The sequence below is a fragment of the Gracilinanus agilis genome, chromosome 1, assembly GCF_016433145.1.
Source record: "Gracilinanus agilis isolate LMUSP501 chromosome 1, AgileGrace, whole genome shotgun sequence".
Taxonomy (NCBI): domain Eukaryota; kingdom Metazoa; phylum Chordata; class Mammalia; order Didelphimorphia; family Didelphidae; genus Gracilinanus; species Gracilinanus agilis.
This window is the reverse complement of record NC_058130.1, coordinates 502230357-502247863: the sequence shown is the minus strand read 5'-3', so window position 1 is coordinate 502247863 and position 17507 is coordinate 502230357. Positions and strand designations below refer to the sequence as shown.

Genomic DNA, 17507 nt, shown 5'->3' with positions numbered 1-17507 from the left:
GTACATATAACAACCACGCATCACACTTTGCTTCTGCAGGAGAGATGTGGCCAGCCTCTGATGACCACAGATGATTTCATTTCCACCCTTGGCGATGATTTTGAAAAAAAGCATTGCTAATATATCTGTTTTAACCTGTCTGTTATTCAGAGACTCTCATCTGCCAGAGTGAAGCCCAGGTAGGATGAGCTCTCAGGGCTGCTAACGGTGACATCCATTTAGTCCTTTGTCATCTCCCTATCCCATACAAGACTGAACAAGAGCTAACTATAGACATATGCTTCTCATATAGACATATGCTCATCAGTTGTATTCTGATGCTTGACAGCTCCCTGATAAAAGACATGATGGAATGTATTATATACCAACTCCTCAATCCATACAAATCAAAATTTGTTATATCAAATACTATTTCCCGCCCCCCCCCCCCCGAATGACTTAAATTAAACAACTGGAAGTATTTTCTAGCTGCCTCAAGCTTCCTTAATACTTCTAATATTAATTTCTTTACAATCTATATCTCTGTCTCTCTTTCCATCCATTTTGGAATGGATGGGGAAAGACTTCTGCTACTATTAGAAATAATGATCTCTTTCCAGGTATCTCTCCCAGGAGCTACTTGAAGTCTCTTTAGTAATGAGAATGAAAAGTACCCCTCACCCCCTCTGGCCAGTAAGGGAGCTTGGTCTTGTAATTTTAGGATTCATAAGCAGGCCTTAGAGCTGATCCTACTTGGGTTTCCATACTTATTATAATGAAAAAAATGCTGGAATGAGAATCGAGAGTCCTGGGTCTCCTACCAGTTTGTCTACATTTTCTTCTCCCATAATTGACCATGGCAAGGTCACAAGACAAACCATCTAACTTTATGCAATGAGGAGCTCTCTCTGGAAAACACACATTATATCCTTTACCCTGGCCTGCTATGTTGAAGGGTTATGCTTTTGGATGGGAAGGTGCCTAATGAGAATATGGTGATGGTCTAGTGATGACCTATCATCAAATAGGTAGTCCAGTAGATAGGATGATGGGCCTAAAGTCAAGAAGACCCGAATTCAAATTTGACCTCCCTGAGTAAGGCACTTAACCTTGTTTGTCTCAGTTTCCTCATCTATAAAATGATCTGAAGAAGGAAATGACAAACTATTCAAATTCCAAATAGGGTCACAAAGAGTCAGACACAATTCAACAATAACAATCCCATTACTAGAAAGAAAATAATGTTTTAAGATGTGCTCTGTTGATTCTGACTCAACAAAATCATCTTATAGCTAAGGACAGCAGGTTGCAAGGTGACTGCTCCCCAAAACAGTGTTGTCCTTCTCCATGTACATATTGTATCCAAGGAAGACCTGAGCTCAAATCCTCCATCAGACACTTAACTAGTTGGGTGATCCTTGGCAAGACATTTAACTTATCCCAGTTTCAATGTCCCCATCTATAAAGTGTATCTCTAAAGGGATCTGTAAAGGGATAGCAGCATCACCTGTTTCACAGGCTTGTTATGAGGATCAAATGAGATCATACATGTAAAGTGATTTGCAAAACTCAAAGCAACTTGAGCTCTTGTTATTACCTTTCCCTCCCTCCCTCTAATTTGACTTGTAATTTCATTGATCCAGGGAATTTCCAAATGAGGAAACTCTCTACACCAAGGCAAGTTGGTACTTTAGAGGGTGGCCCAGGGTCACATAGCCTGACGCACGACTTGAACAAAGGTTTTCCTGACTATCAAACCAGCTCTTTATCTCATCACTACCCTGATTAGTCACACACATTGTGTGCATTTGTGCTTGTATGAGTGAGTCTCGTGACCTTTCACACAGGAAGTATTTATTTAATGAATATTGAATTGAATCTCCCAAAGGGAAATTACAAGACAACAAAAATCCCTATTCAAAGCTTAATGAAGCACTGTCTTCATAGAGTCATCCTTCCACCCAGCCCCACTCCTTTACTCCTTTTCCCCCAGCTTTTTTGATATGGTCTCTAAAGGAGTAGTTGTTGAAGTATGACCTTGTATCCAAGATGTCAGCTGTAGCACATCCAGAAATGTGTTTACAGCTTACTCACTCTTGCTTTTCCCCCTGGAAAGAACCCAAACTGTTTTCTAACCACTGAGGTCATGCCGTATGGTGTGTAATTAGACTCCTGCTCTTGGCTAAGATATTAAGCTATCTCTGTACTTTATATTTGAGGCTCACCATGACATTTTACTGCCTAGGAAAAAAGGCAGAAGGGTCTGAACATGTCCCCCTATCACCTCGAAATTCAGAACAGGTAGTGTTTTTTAAGCCAAATGTGGAGGCTATAACTGTAATGAAGCTTAATTATATTACCGTCTTCTCAATATCAATGATAGGTTGCTAAGACAATAATGAGAAGAATGAAATAATGTGGTCCACCCAGACCTTAGGAAAACTTTAAAGTAATAAACTCATAAGCATTTCCCAAAACATCTGAAAGAAGACTTTAAAATCTGGAATCCTATTGCTGACCACAGTAGCAATGTGTTACATGGCCACAGCCCCACAGGGAGAGAAATATATATATATATTTGAATATATATTCAAAGATGGCAGCTACCTTGGCTGGAAAATACTTTTCCATCCCTGTCCTGCCAAATAGTCCATTTTTATTTTCATACCCATATCTATCCAAAGTGTTCACATTTTAGAAAAGCCTAGGCAAAAATTCAACCAAAATTAGCATTATATAGCCAATCATAGGTCATAAATAAGAGGATTTAGAACTTAAAGGCCAGAGCTCATTTGGTCCAATCCCTCATTCTCTTCTTAAGAAAGAAACTAACTGACTTCCCCAAGGTCATATACCTAGGAAATTTCAGAACCAGGATTAAAACTCGGGTCCAAACCCAATGGTCTTTTCCCTATACTACTGTAAAGGTTAAAAATTAAAGGGTTGGACTAAATCTAGAATCTGTATAAATCGTTGCCTTTTTATCTTTGGCATTTATATACTACTTCATAGTCATCCATTATGTGTGCCTGGAAACTAGGCTGAGAAGATATAGAGCCCCCAAATCCAAACAGTTGTAAAAAGAAACAACTGAGAGCTCCTAGTAAAATGACAGAATTAGAACTGGGGTCTGGGCCTTTGGAGGCTCAACTGGATCAGAAATTGGAAAACCTTTAAGTCTGCTTTTAGCTGTTTGAGGGAACACTTGTATTGGACCTCTGAAGGGTAAAAAATTAAAGGGTTGGACTAAATATATAAAAATGTGGTCGCCAAAATTATTACTCAAGTCAGAATTACTTTCTAGCAATTTATTTATAAAATAGAGGGAAAGAGTGAAAGTAAGGAAATTAGAGAGAGAGTAGATAATTACTCTGGCCCAGTCCAAACCAGGCAGGGCTCCAGAGGCCCAGAGGTAAATTAAACAAGGTTTTAAGCCACAGGCTTCCTCCAAGATAAGGAGCCTCTCCAGAGGCTAGTACCTCTCAGAAAAGCCAGGAAAGGGAGTAAGCCTTTTTCACTCACCCACGTGGTAGTTCTAAGGGAAAAATCAAAGAGCAGTTCGAGGTCCCCAGCTGGAGCTCCTCCAGGGCCAAGTTTGAAGATGAAAAAACTCCTCACTGGAAGTTCTTGCCACTTTTAAAGACCATTCCTTTTGTCACTTCCTGTGCCTTCCTTCCACTTTACATGGACCAATTGCAGCTATAGCTTTGCTTAGGACCGCCCAAAGGGCAGTCAGTTGATTCTGATTCATCACTCACTATAGCACACATGGGTCACAAACCTCTTCATATTTAATGATAAGTGGGGTGTATACACTTTTGGTGACTAAATCTAAAAATGGGCAGGGGAGAGTTAATCCCATCTTCACAATCCCCTCCCCCCACTGTGATCATTTGGGAGATTAGTCTCCCCAATTAATCATTTAACACAATTGGCTTATACCTCTAAAAATCTTCTAACTACAGGTTATACAATATCTCACCTTCTGAAAGGAAACTACAATAGTTAGAGATAAGAGGGAAATAGAAGAGAGAGAAAGCAAAACCAATGTTTGCTAGGTACATTGACAAAGAGCCAATTAGGGGGCAGTCCCCTTTGGTATAAAAGTTTACATTCAAAATAAATGTGTTCAATCCACTTCAGTTCAATCAATTGCACCCCAAATTTTATACTGGGTCTTCTGATGCAGTGTAGGTTTCTGCAAGGTATCTTTCTCCAAATAGTTCATTTTCTGGATTCAAGGAGTTAGCAAGCTTATTTCCCTGAAATTTTTCTCAAACAAAATTTTAAATCTTGGATTTTTATGAAAATATATACACAGGGGGCAGCTGGGTAGCTCAGTGGAGTGAGAGTCAGACCTAGAGACAGGAGGTCCTAGGTTCAAACCCGGCCTCAGCCACTTCCCAGCTGTGTGACCCTGGGCAGGTCTCTTGACCCCCATTGCCCACCCTTACCACTCTTCCACCTATGAGACAATACACCAAAAGTACAAGGGTTTAAAAAAAAAAAAAAGAAAGAAAGAAAATATATACACACCTCATGGAATTCTAATGTAAGCTATATTGAGCAAATGGCTTCATCATTCTCTCTTGTGTCCTAGTGACACTTAACTTGCATTCTTACAAAAGGGAAGATGAATAGTGGCTGTGAGAAATCAGGAGGTTTTGGTGAGCCAAATTTTTTCAACCCTTACATTCAGTCTTAGAATCAAAACTGAGTATTCAATCCAAAGCAGAAAAGTTGTAAGGGCTAGACCAGTGGTTCCCAAACTTTTTTGGCCTACCACCCCCTTTCCAGGAAAAATATTACTTAGCCCCCTGGAAATTAAATTTTTTTAAATTTTAATAGCAATTAATAGGAAAGATAAACACACCTGTGACCATCACCACCCCCCCGGATTGCTGCAGCACCCACCAGGGGGCAGTAGCGCCCACTTTAGGCTAGACAATTGGAGTTAAGTGAGTTGCCCAGGGTCACATAGCCAGGAAATGTCTGAGGCCACATTTGAATCCAGTTCCTCCCTTCTCTAGGTCTGGCTATGCACTGAACCACCTAGCTGCCTCTGGGCCAGTAATTCTTTAAACAAAATTAAAAAAAAATTTAATAACAAATTTCTATATAAGTTTTCCAAAGTTATATGATTCAAATTGTCTCCCTCCCTTCTTCCCTCCCCCCTTTCCTGAGCTGGCAAGCAATTCAATCTGAGGTATGCATGTATTATCATGCAAAACATATTTTCATATTGTTTGTTTTTATAAGTGAATAATCTTATAAAACCAAAACTCCCAAACATATGCCCAAATAAAAAAGTGATAAATCATATGCTGTCATCTGCATTTCTACTCCGACAGTTCTTCCTCTGGAGATAGAAAACATTCATTGTAATAAGTCCCTCAGAATTGTTCTGGATCATTGTATTGCTGTTAGTAGTAAAGTCTATCACATTTGATCATTCCATAATATTGCTGTTACTGTGTACAATGTTTTTATGGTTCTGCTTATTTCATTCTGAATCAGTTCACATAGGTCTTTCTAGCTCTTTCTGAAATCATTTTGTTCATCATTCCTTATAGCACAATAATGTTGTCACTAGCCTATACCACATTTTGTTCATCCATTCCCCAATGGAGAGACGTCCCTTTATTTTCCAATTCTTTGCCACCACCAAAAGAGCAGCTATATTTTTGAACAAACAGGTCCTTTCCCATTTTTATTTTATCTCTTTGAGGTACAGTCCTAGTAGTGGACTGGATCAAAGGGTATGCATTGTTTTATAGCCCTTTGGACATCATTCCAAATTGGCCTCCAGAGTGGCTGGATCAGTTCACAGCTCTATCAATAATGCATTAGTCTCCTAATTTTGCCACATCCCCTCCAACATTTATCATTTTCCTTTACTGTCATATTGGCCAATCTGATAGGTGTGAGGTTGTACCTCAGATCCATTTTAATTCCCATTTCCCAATTATTCTTTAATGGCCTTCTCAACCACACAGGAAAATCTCCCCATAGGGTTCCAGTTTAAGTCCTTTATTGACACTTTAAATTGTTATCAACACCATTTGCTCCAATCAATGAAGGATCTGAGAGCAAGATTTTAGATCCAGAGCTACAAGGGATCTCAGCAGCCATCAAGTCAACCCCCTCACTTTAGAAATGAGGAAACTGAGACCTAGAAAGGTTAAGTGATTTTTCCAAAGTCATATAGTTACTAATGATCAGAGTGGGATTTGAACCTAGTTCTTTTGTCTCTAGAGTCAGTATTTATTCCATTGCACCATGCTGAAAGGTAGAAGGAGAAAATTCTAGATGCTAAAGCTGTAGAGTCAGAGTACTAACAAAGGAGAGAGATATAAGGAGAAGGGTGTATTTGTGTGTGTGTGTGTGTGTGTGTGTGTGTGTGTGTGTGTGTGTGTGTGTGTGTGTGTGTGTTCTAATAGCTTTATCTAGGATTAGTCCCAAGTGATTTCTGGACTTTTAGTTGTGTCCACTAAGAACTATTTCTTCTGTGGTTCTTGCTGCTTCCTCTGGTAGCAGATGCTATCACTGACTTTCACTATGGACATGCAACAGATGCATGGATTGATTCTCTGCCACTTGTGCTAATTTTGACCTCACAATTAACACAAAGAAAACAGAGGTTCTCCACCAGCTAGTACTGCACCATTCATGTGTGGAACCATTGGTTATAGCAAATGGAGACATTTTGAATGCCATGGATAAGTTCACTTAACTTGGTAATACACTTTCCAGGAATGAACATATAGATCATAAGGTTGATACTCATATTGCCAGAGCTATCTTGGTGTTTGGGAGCTTCTGAAGGAAAGTGTAGGAGAGAAGAGGTATTACACCACCTATCAAATTGAAGATAGATTGAAATTATTGAATTGAAAATAGAGCCATTGTGTTGACTTCATTATTGTATGACTGAAACCTGAACAGTCTATCAGTGCCATAGAAGGAAACTGAATTGCTTCCATTTGAATTGTCTTGGGAAGATTCTAAAAATCATCTGGCAATATAAAGTACAGAACTGTCAAGCATTCAGACTGTTGCAGAGAGTGTAACTCCAATGGGCTGCCACATTGTTCAAATACCAAAGACACATTTGCCTAAAAGATTATTTATTTTATGAAGAAGTCACACAAGGCAGGTGCTCACCCAGAGGTCAGAAGGGATACAAGGACACTCCTAAGCTCTCTCTGAAGAACTTTGGTATGGATTGTGAGACTTAGGAGACACTGACACAGGACCATTCTACATGGCATGCCCACATCAGAAGAAGGCACTATGCTCTATGAGCAAAGTAGAATTGCAGTAGCTCAAAGAAAATGTGAGATGTGCAAATTTGGAGATATCTCCATCCCAAATGTTTACATGGGCTGTTCATGCCCAACCTGTGGTAGAACCTTCTATAATAATAAGAACCAAGTAACCAGTGTTATGATAGAGGGGAGAGGGAGAGTCTATGAGGTGAGACTCTCTTCTAGCTCTCCCCTCCTGCCAAATATGCACTAGGAGACTTTGAGGGGGTGTCACCCCTAAACTGGGTGACCTGGATGGTCGTGCCACCCCACAGGAGTTGGGAGCAAGGCTTCCCTATAAGATGAGGTATGGGGGACCCCAATCAGATTATGAATGAGGACGGGGTTCAGGCAAGCCTCCCCTGAGGTAAGCTAACTTCACAGCAGGTGGTCTGGCTTCAAGATGGAGGCCGCCAGACCAAGCTGTGATTCCCCTCCCCTTCGTCTCTCAGGCACTTTGGAACGCTGTCTGACTAACGAATGGCTTTTATTAATATCAACATAGGGATTGGGGAAAGGGGTGAAGGGCAGAGGGATTTGGGGGTGCCCTCTTCTCTATTTCTATGGGGTCTATCACTCAGGTGGGAACCTTTGGGGTTCCCACTCCTAAGCGTCTCCCCTCGCCACTTCTCCTTCTGTTTCTATTTCTATCCTTTCTATAATTGCAAGTTAAACTGGAAAGGGTCTCTCAGCAAGGTTGGGTGATGGGAAAAGGAGCCTAAGAGATTGTTCCCAAAATGGAGTCCCAAAACTTAGCTGACTCGTTGATTGAAGTCTTGATGGGTGAGAAGCGATGGGATGCCTTTGACCAGGGAATCAGGGTTTCAATGTCCAAAGAAAGAGCCTCAGGAGGCCCTCAGGACAGCTTTTTTTCCTGTCTCTAGTACCTGGGTGTCCTTTCCTTAAAAATGGGTTCTCTCGATAGAGTGATTAGATTCAAAGTAGTCTATGAATCTGGCTTAAAAGGCTAGGAGTCCTCAATGATTTATTTACTTTTACTTGTCAGAGGACACAATTTGTTCAAAGCAAGGATATAAAGTGTTGACTGGCAGAGGCAATTCCTGGGTTCTTTTGGCTTCCTCATTTTGGCAATTAATTTTGGTCAACCAATTCTATGCAGGAAATGATGAAAGCTTATGTCAGTGTCTTTTTCTTTGTCTGTTTCCCATTTTATTTTTGGTTCAGTAGTCATTTAAATAGGTCAGATAAATTTTCTTCTCATCTTTATTCTTTGCTCTGACTAGTCAGTGATCTGACCTCACATGCATAGATCTTATTCTGAACTGACTGGTCATTTCCAAACTGTTTAAATTTCTAAACAACAAAGCTATGGAAGTGACAGAATTTGGGAGAAAAATCACCTTTTTAACCCAGAGTTTCTAATAGTATGGAAAAAAGAAGCATGAGCTATAGTTATATATATATCCTAGAATTTAGAAAAGAAAATTTCAGGTTTCAGAGGAAAGAGATATAGCCCCATGGTCAGGAAATTGGAAAAGAAAATATGGTTTATACATAATAGAAAATTCTTATTGAAATGAGAGATCCCTAAATTTAGAACCTCAATTTGAATCCTCGCCCTGTCACTAACTACCAGTGTAATCTTTTTTTTTTTTTTAAGAAAAATTTTCTATGGTTACATGATTCAAGTTGTTACGTTCCCCTTCACCTCCCCAATTCCCCCCCCCCCCCATAGCTGACGTGCATTTCCACTGGTTTTAACATGTGTCATCAATCAAGACCTATTTCCATATTATTGATAGTTGTACTAGGGTGTTTGTTTTGAGTCTACATCCCCAAACATGTCCACATCAATCCATGTGTTCAAGCGTTTGTTTTTCTTCTGTGTTTCCACTCCACTACCAGTGTAATCTGGAGTAAGTTCCTTGTCCTCTCTGGGCTTGCAGATTCCTCTCTAAAATGAGAGAGTTGAATTAGTCAACCTCAAAGTCTCTCCTTTGAAAGTTTAATTATGGAATTTCAAACTATATTTCAATGAGAAAGTAAAAGTTTAGTAGATTTATAAAGAAGCCAGTATGGTACTCATTCTTATAAAAACACTAAAACTTGGGATAAATGGAACCTTCCTTCCATCTATCTAAAAATATCAGCAAGCATTATCTATACTGGAGATAAACTAGAATCCTTTCTAATAACATCACAGGTAAATCGGGGTGCTCAATAATACTGTTTAACATTATATTAGAAATGCTAGCTATAGCAATAAGAACAGAAAAAGAAATATAAGAAATTAGAATAAACAATGAGGAAACAAAATTATCACTTTTGCAGATGATATGTTGATATACATAGAGAACCCCAAAGAATGAGCCAAAAAACTAATAGAAATAATTCCAAACTTTAACAAAGTTTTAGGATACAAAATCCACATAAATCATTAAAAGCAAGAGAGAGAAAAGGAAAGTCCATTTAGAATAATTGTATATAATATAAAATACCTGGAGGTATACCTACCAAAGCAAATCCAGCAACTATATAAACACAATTACTTTTCACACAAAGTCAGACCTAAACAATTGGAAAAACATTAATTGCTCATGGACAGGCCAAGCCAAAATAATAAAATGACAAGCCTGCCTAAATTAATTTATATATTCAGTGCTATGCCAATCAAACTACCCAAAAATTATTTCATAGAGCTAGAAAAAATAATAAAATTCATCTAGAACAACAAAAGGCCAAGAATGTCAAGGGAATTAATGGGGAAAAATATGAAGGAAGGAAGGCCTAACCATTTCAGATCTCAAATATACTATAAGGTGGTAATCATCAAAACAATCTGGTATTGGCTAAGAAATGGAGTAATGAGTCATTGGAATAGGTTAGGAAATCAATACACAGTAGTTAATGACCATAGTAACCCAGTATTTGATAAATCCAATGATCTAATCTTGGGGGGAGGGGAGGGAAGAACTCACTATTTGACAAAAATTTCTGAGAAAACTGGAAAACAGAAACCAACATTTCACACCATAGACCAAGGTAAAGTCAAAATGATACTCAATCCAGAAATAAAGGATGACACCATAAACAAATTAGGGGAACACAGCAAAGTTTACCTCTCAGATTCATGGATAAGGGAAGAATTTGTGACCAAATGAGATATAGAGAACATTATGAAAAATGAAATGAATTGTTTTGATGACTTTAAATTTAAAGTTTCCATATAAACAAAGTCAATGTAAGCAAGACTAGAAAGAATACAACAAATTGGGGAGAAAATTTTATAGCAAGTGTCTCTGGCAAAGGCCTAATCTCTCAAATATGTAGAGAACTTACTCAAATTTGTAAAAATAGAAAGCATTCCCTAATTGATAAATGGTTGAAGGATATGAATAGGTTATCAGATGAAGAAATTCAAATTATCTATAGTTATATGAAAAAATGCTCCAAATCACTTATTAATTAGAGAAATGCAAATTAAAACAACTCTGAGGTACCACCTGACACCTATCAGATTGGCTAACTTTATTGAAAAGGAAAATGATAAATGTTGGAGGGAATGTGGAAATATTGAGACACTAACACACTGTTGGTGGAGCTGTGAATTGATACAATCATTATGCAGATCAATATAGAACCATGCCCAAGGGGCCATAAAACAATATACTTTCAAACTTAGCAATACCAGTACTATATCCCAAAAAGATTAGAGATAAGGGAAAAGGACCTACTTACACCAAAATATTTTTAGCAGCTCTTTTTGTAGTTATGAAGAATTGGAAATTGGGGAATGGCTGAAAAAGTTGTGGTATATGTTTGCAATGGAATACTATTGTGTCATGAGAAATGATGAAAAAGATGAATTCAGAAAGACTTATATGAATTGATGAAAAATGAAGTAAGCAGAACCAGGAGAATACTATGTACAGTAACAGAAATATTATATAATGATCATCTGTGGAAGACTAAACTATTATCTGCAAATCAAGTTTCCAAGATATCCACGAGGGACTCATGATGAAAAATGCTATCTACAGCCAAAGAAGGAACTATTGGAATCTGATTGCAGATCAAAGCATGATATCTTTCACTTTTTTTCCTTCATAAATTTTTTATTTTATGTGTCTTCCTCACAGCATGAGCAATATGAAAATATGCATTGCATGAAAACACTGGTATAACCTATATCAAACTATTTATTGCCTGGAATGGGGGAAGGAGAGAGCAAGAGATATAAATTATAAAATGTCAGAAAACAATTGCCAAAAATTGTTTCTACATGTAATGAAAAAAATTTTTAAGTTAAAAAAAGGGACTACAGTATGACAATACAAGAAGCTTCTCAATTGCTGATAGAGTAATCTGGGCCTATAAGAATATTGTTAAGAGAGTACATTTCCAAGATAACCTGAAATTTGGGAAAAGCACTGATGACAAAAAGAGCAAGAAAAACAAGGAAAGCACAGGGTGATTGCTTGAGAAAAGTAGTATGGAATTACTCAGTTTTGTTTTGAGTATATTGTTTCAGGTGAATGACTATTAAAGAGGAAAGAGGAAAGCAACTTTAAAGAGGCATTTGAAATGAAGAGATAATAAAAGTACATGTAAGCCCTTGAAAAGAGGGTAAGGTAGAATACAAAATAAGGTCCCAAGAATTAAGTCCTGCACACTGAGGGAAATTGCAGATGTGATCTCAAACCTAATGTAAATGATCCTTGAGAAACAGTGATTAACTACCTTCAGATAAAGAGCTGTTGGATCAGAACACAGAAAACATACTATTTTTCACTTTAGTTTATTTGTGTTTTTATTTGGTGGTTTTGGTTTTATAAGAGTATTCTCTTACAGTAATGATCAGTATGGAAGTAAGTTTTGCATGATAATATATAACCCAGATCAAATTGCTTACCATTGCCAGGAGGGGGAAGATAAGGAAGGGAGACAGAAAATTTGAATCTTATAATTTTGGAAAATGTATATTGAAAATTGTTATTACATGTAATTGGAAAAATAAAATATATTTTTAAAAATATAAATATTCAAAATATTAAGTAAAAATAAAAGGAGAAACTGTGATTAAATAGGTAGGGTACCAAAATCAAGGCAGCTAGGTGGTGAAGTGGATAGAGTACAGACCTGAAGTCAAGACTCATTTTCCTGTTTTGAAATCCAGTCTCACAAACTTATTAGAATTGTGACCCTGAACAAGTCACTTAAGTTACTTAACTCTGTTCACCACAGTTTCCTCATCTGTAAAAAGCTAGAAAAGGAAATATTAAACCACTCCAATATCTTTGCCAAGAAAACCCCAAAATGGGGTCATAAAGAATCAGATAAAACTTTTAAGATTACTAAACAATAATGAACCAAAATCAGAAACAGACAAATTTTTTAATTTTTTTCAATTCTAGAAACAACTAGCAAGCTTTATACAAATCATTGTTAATATTCTAGAATAGATTTTTTTTTAACCCTTAACTTCTGTGTATTGGCTTCTAGGTGGAAAAGTGGTAAGGGTGGGCAATGGGGGTCAAGTGACTTGTCCAGGGTCACACAGCTGGGAAGTGTCTAAAGCCAGAGTTGAACCTAGGACCTCCCATCTCTAGGCCTGACTCTCAGTCCACTGAGCTACCCAGCTGCCCCCTTAGAATAGATTTTTAAAATTATTTATAAGCACTTAGAAAAGAATATAAAGATTATTAGTGGCCAGCATGGGTTCAGTGGAGATTAGCTGTACAAACTAACTTTTGTATTTTTTTGAGATCATTGCTTAAAATTAGTAGATCAGGAAGATGCTATGAATGCATATTGTTTTCAGCAAAGTATTTGACAGTCTCCAGTTATATCCTTGTATATTCACAAAGGATCTATAATCACTTCAATAAGTTCTATGTAATTGCTTGGAGCACGACAGTTGAATGATTTGGTCAGGGTTACATAGCTAATATACTAAGGCAGAATTTGAACCCTAAGCTTCTTGCTTCCCAATTCTGTCCATTTTACCTCTATTCTTTTGGATAAGATGGTGAAATTTGGGCTCAATGACCATATTATAACAGTTCCTGAAAAGTGTTGACTAAAGGCAAAAGGTGAGATCTGACTGACAAAAAACTAATCAATTCTTGGGCTGCATTCATGGAAGTAGAATGTCCCTAACAAGGCAGCACCATTATATTTTGTTCTAGATTGACCACATCTAATTTAGTGTTCAGTTTTAAAAGGAACATTGACAAACCATAGCTTGCCCAGGGAGGATGAAGTGTCACCTCAAGAAATGCAAATGGAGAGCCTGAAGAGTAAAAGATGCAGTAGAGGTGGTGAAGACTGACTTTAAGTACAGAAAAGGCTAGTATTTAGAAGAGAGATTACCTGTATTTTGTATATGTCATTTATTACTCAAAGAAAAGAACCCCCAAGTAGAAGGAAAAGAAAGAAGGATTTATGAAGAAAGAAATTTGGAGAGTTTTCAAATTCTGATAAAGGTCATTGATCAAAATGGAGGGAGGAGAAATTTGGGAGGGTCTGAGAAGGAAAATGACTAGAGATGATAGAGGAGAAGGCTTTGAGGAGAAATAAAAGGGACTCAAGAATAGAAGAAAGTGAAAAAAGAGCTGGTAAGACTCTAGGAAACTGACCACAAGAATCTCTAATACAAAAGATGTGGGACTCAGAGTCTTGCTTCCAGAAAGCGATAACAGGCCAACTTGGCAGTGACTAGTATATAGCATGTATTTGCTGTCCCTTCTGATGTCCCCCAGGAGCCATGTGTTCCCTTGATACGAGAGAGTTTTCTGGGGTAATCAGCAAGCTCTCTTTGGCTTTCGAAGAGCTGCCTACATATCTCCCCTTGGTCCCTCTGTACTAGTAAGCGTGAGGGCAATTACTTCCACAGAATATGACTGCCTTGGGTCTCTGTCCTGTTCACTAGCTAGGGATGAGGGAAAGGAACATCCACTGGAACCCCAGTGCTATTATCCCAACCAATTGTCAGTGAAGTGAATAAAGTGCTGTCATAAAGACCTGAGTTCAAATTGGCCTCAGATATTTATTAACTTGTGGATAAGTCACTTAAACTTCTGTTTCTTCAACTGCAAAATGGGAATAATAACAGCACCTACCTCACAGAGTTGTTATGAGAATTGAATGAGAAAATATTTATGAAATGTGCTTAGCACCATGCCTGGGACATGAAGATGCTATTTAAATGCTTATTCCCTTCCCCGTGTCCCCTTTTCTATCTTTGCTCCTCATAGTTTAATGTTCTATATGTTAGTTACTTCCCTCATGTTGGACATACTCACCCCTTCCCAGGCTTAGCATTCTCTTCTTGCGTGCTTGGCCATATCCTTAAACCTTAATCCCAGCCATGGCCCAGTGAGGAGAAGGCTGTGTAAATGAATACAAATCAAATATCAAATAAATTTAAATAAAAATAAATATGAGAGAAGGGAATGAGACTCTTTGAGAAGGAAACAGTTGCTTGTCTTTCAAGGAATATTAAGTTTGAGGAATAATCCACTGGTACCTTCAGTTAAGAAATTAGACAATAAGGTTTAGGGTTAGTGGTTCTTAGTCTTGTTTGTGTGTGTGATGGACCTCTTTAGCAGGCTGATGAAACCTATGGTCCTTCTCAAAAGAACATTTTAAGTGCATAAAATTGTACAGAAATGATAAACCAATTGTAGTGAAATATACTTATCTATTTTTTTTATATGTTCATGGATCCCAAGTTAAGAACCTCTAGTTCAAAGGAAAAAGAAATGAGTGCTAGGTGACTGCTAACTCCCTAGTTAGGGATACTGAGTTAGTTTTGGTAGTCTGAAAAATAAAAATACAGAAGTATACTGTTTTCTCGGGGCATTTATACAGGTTGTGTCAGAGCTTCCCAAGGCTTGTCAAACCTGATGACTAATGTTAACTTTGGGTGATTCACACTTGATGGTACTGCCAGAAAAAATCTAGAAAACACAACTAAGAACTATGAAGTTTTAGGCAAAAACACTGAAAGCCTTAAGGGTTCAGGTGGTATTTTCATCAGAGCTGCTATTCAAAGACAAATGTTTCCAAAGTAAAAGGCAGATTTGACAATGACACGTTAAAACCAGTGGAAATGTGCGTCAGCTGTGGGGGGGAGGGGTAAGAACATGAATCATGAAACCATGGAGAATTTTTCTAAAAAGTAAAAAATTAATAAAAATTGAAAATTAAAAAAAAAGGCTGATTTGAGAAGTGAACAATTGGTTAAGTAGATGGTATCTTGGGAAGGAAGAGGCATTGAGGTGACTCAGTGGACTGAGAAGCTAGACCTAGAGACAGGAGATCTGGGGTTCAAATATGGCCTCAGACACTTCCTAGCTGTGTGACCCTGGGCAAGTCACTTAACCTGCATTGCCTAGTCCTTACCACTCTTCTGCCTTGGGACCAATACACAGTATTGATTCTAAGGTGGAAGGTAAGGGTTTAAAAAAGAAGATGGTATCTTAGAACATTTTATGGATTTTGGGACCAAGGACTAAAATATATGCAGTTTCTTGGCAGAGATGGAGTGCACCTAATGAGGGCAGGTAAAGGTGTGTTTTTCCTGAAGTCTCACCAATCTCATCAAAAAGGCTTTAAACTGAAAAAGATGGAGGGAAGAGAATAATGTCTGGACATTATTTAGTCTAGCTACTGTAAAGGGTAGCCAAAAGGGTGGAAGAATTGCAGGAAAGATACCAGAAGTTCACCAGAAATAAAAATCAAGAAAGGAGCTAGAGATAAAACTCAACTCCAACAGAACTTGGCAATGTTCTTCATTAAGTGGTGATGAGAATCTCAAAGAATATGTACAGATGAGGACCCCAATACTTGCCCAAATTCCTTTCCACACTTGGTTCTAGTCATTGGTTTTTTTTTGCTGTTTCTTGAACAAGATACCTCATCCTGATTCCATTCATTTTCACTGACCATCTGTCCCCATGCATGGGATGTTCTTCCTCCCCATCTCTGCCTCCTGGTGTCTCTGGCTTCCTTCAAGACTGTTCAAAACCTTCCTCTCGCAAGAAGCTTTTCTCAGTTTTTCCCTCCCACCCTGCCCTACTCCATTGCTAGTAACTTTCCTTGCGGATTTCCTCCCATGTCTCCTATATATCTTGTGCGTTCAGTTGTTTGCATGTTGTCTCTGTCATTAGAATGTGAGCTCCTTGAGAGCTTTTCTTTGTATTCCCAGGGCTCAATTAATTCTTATGTACTTCACTTGGTTCCAACTTTGCCTCTAATTTATGTGACCTAGGGCAAGTCACTTTTCTCTCAGCTTTCTCTTCTATAAAATGAAAGGATAAAGGAGGGAGTGGATGAGATAATTCTGTGATGCTTTGAAGTTAGAGAATGAGAATATCAAGAAAATGTAGAGCTGGGCAGTAGGGCAAATTATACCAGTAAATATTGCCCTGTGTGTGTGTTGGGGCGGGGAGGGGGAGTATTGTTGACTCTTCCTTGACCCCTTTTTGAGATTTCCTTCACAAAGATACTGGAGTGGTTTGCCATTTCCTTCTTTAGCTCATTTTATAAATGAGGAACTGAGGCAAAGTGGGTTAAGTGACTTGCCCAGGGTCGCCCAGCTAGTGAGTATCTGAGGCTGGATTTGAACTGAGGAAGATGAGCCTTCCTGACTCCAGGCCTAATTCATATTTGAGTTTAGCTCTTCCTGCCGGTAGGCCTGGCAATCTATCTACTGCACCACCTAGCTGCCCCCATATGTATTGTAGGTATGTATAGACGTGGATGTGTATGTGCATATGTTTATATAAGGCTTGAATGATATACCTAATCGATTTCTCTTGAAATACATTTATTATTTTCTCTTGAAAGGAGATCTAATGTAGACGATGTTGCCTTGTTTCTTTTAGAGGCAGAATTCCCAATCACCCTCCAGCCTTCCTGCACAAACGAGAAAACCCAACTAATCAGAGAATGTCGCACCTATACAGCAGACTCCTAGATGCCCAGCTCGCTCAGGTTTATGGGTCCTTCTGGAAGCAGCAGCGTTGCTCCTGGGAGTGGAGGGATTCCTGAAGGACAGAGCCCCAAGGATGTTGCAAACCCCCAGGAATTCCTTTCCCATTTATGCTTTATTTTGAGGTTAGGCACAGGTGGTTGCAATGTAATTTTCTCAACATGCAGATTCTCTTTGAGTAGACTTTCTAATGAAACAGATTCAAAATTAGACAAATAAAGGCCTGAAGAGTGTCCCTTGTGTATCCCCCGAGCCCCACTGTT

General features: G+C 38.3%; 1 protein-coding gene across 1 annotated transcript in view; it reads left to right on the top strand.

The window, feature by feature from the left end:
* The window catches only part of DNAJC5B (DnaJ heat shock protein family (Hsp40) member C5 beta), a 54279-nt gene extending 37050 nt beyond the window's left edge, over positions 1-17229 (top strand). Inside the window, exon 4 of the mRNA XM_044657988.1 lies at positions 17138-17229. Within this exon, the coding sequence (XP_044513923.1) occupies positions 17138-17229 (92 nt within the window). The remainder of the gene's footprint in view (positions 1-17137) is intronic.
* Positions 17230-17507: the final 278 nt, after the last annotated feature.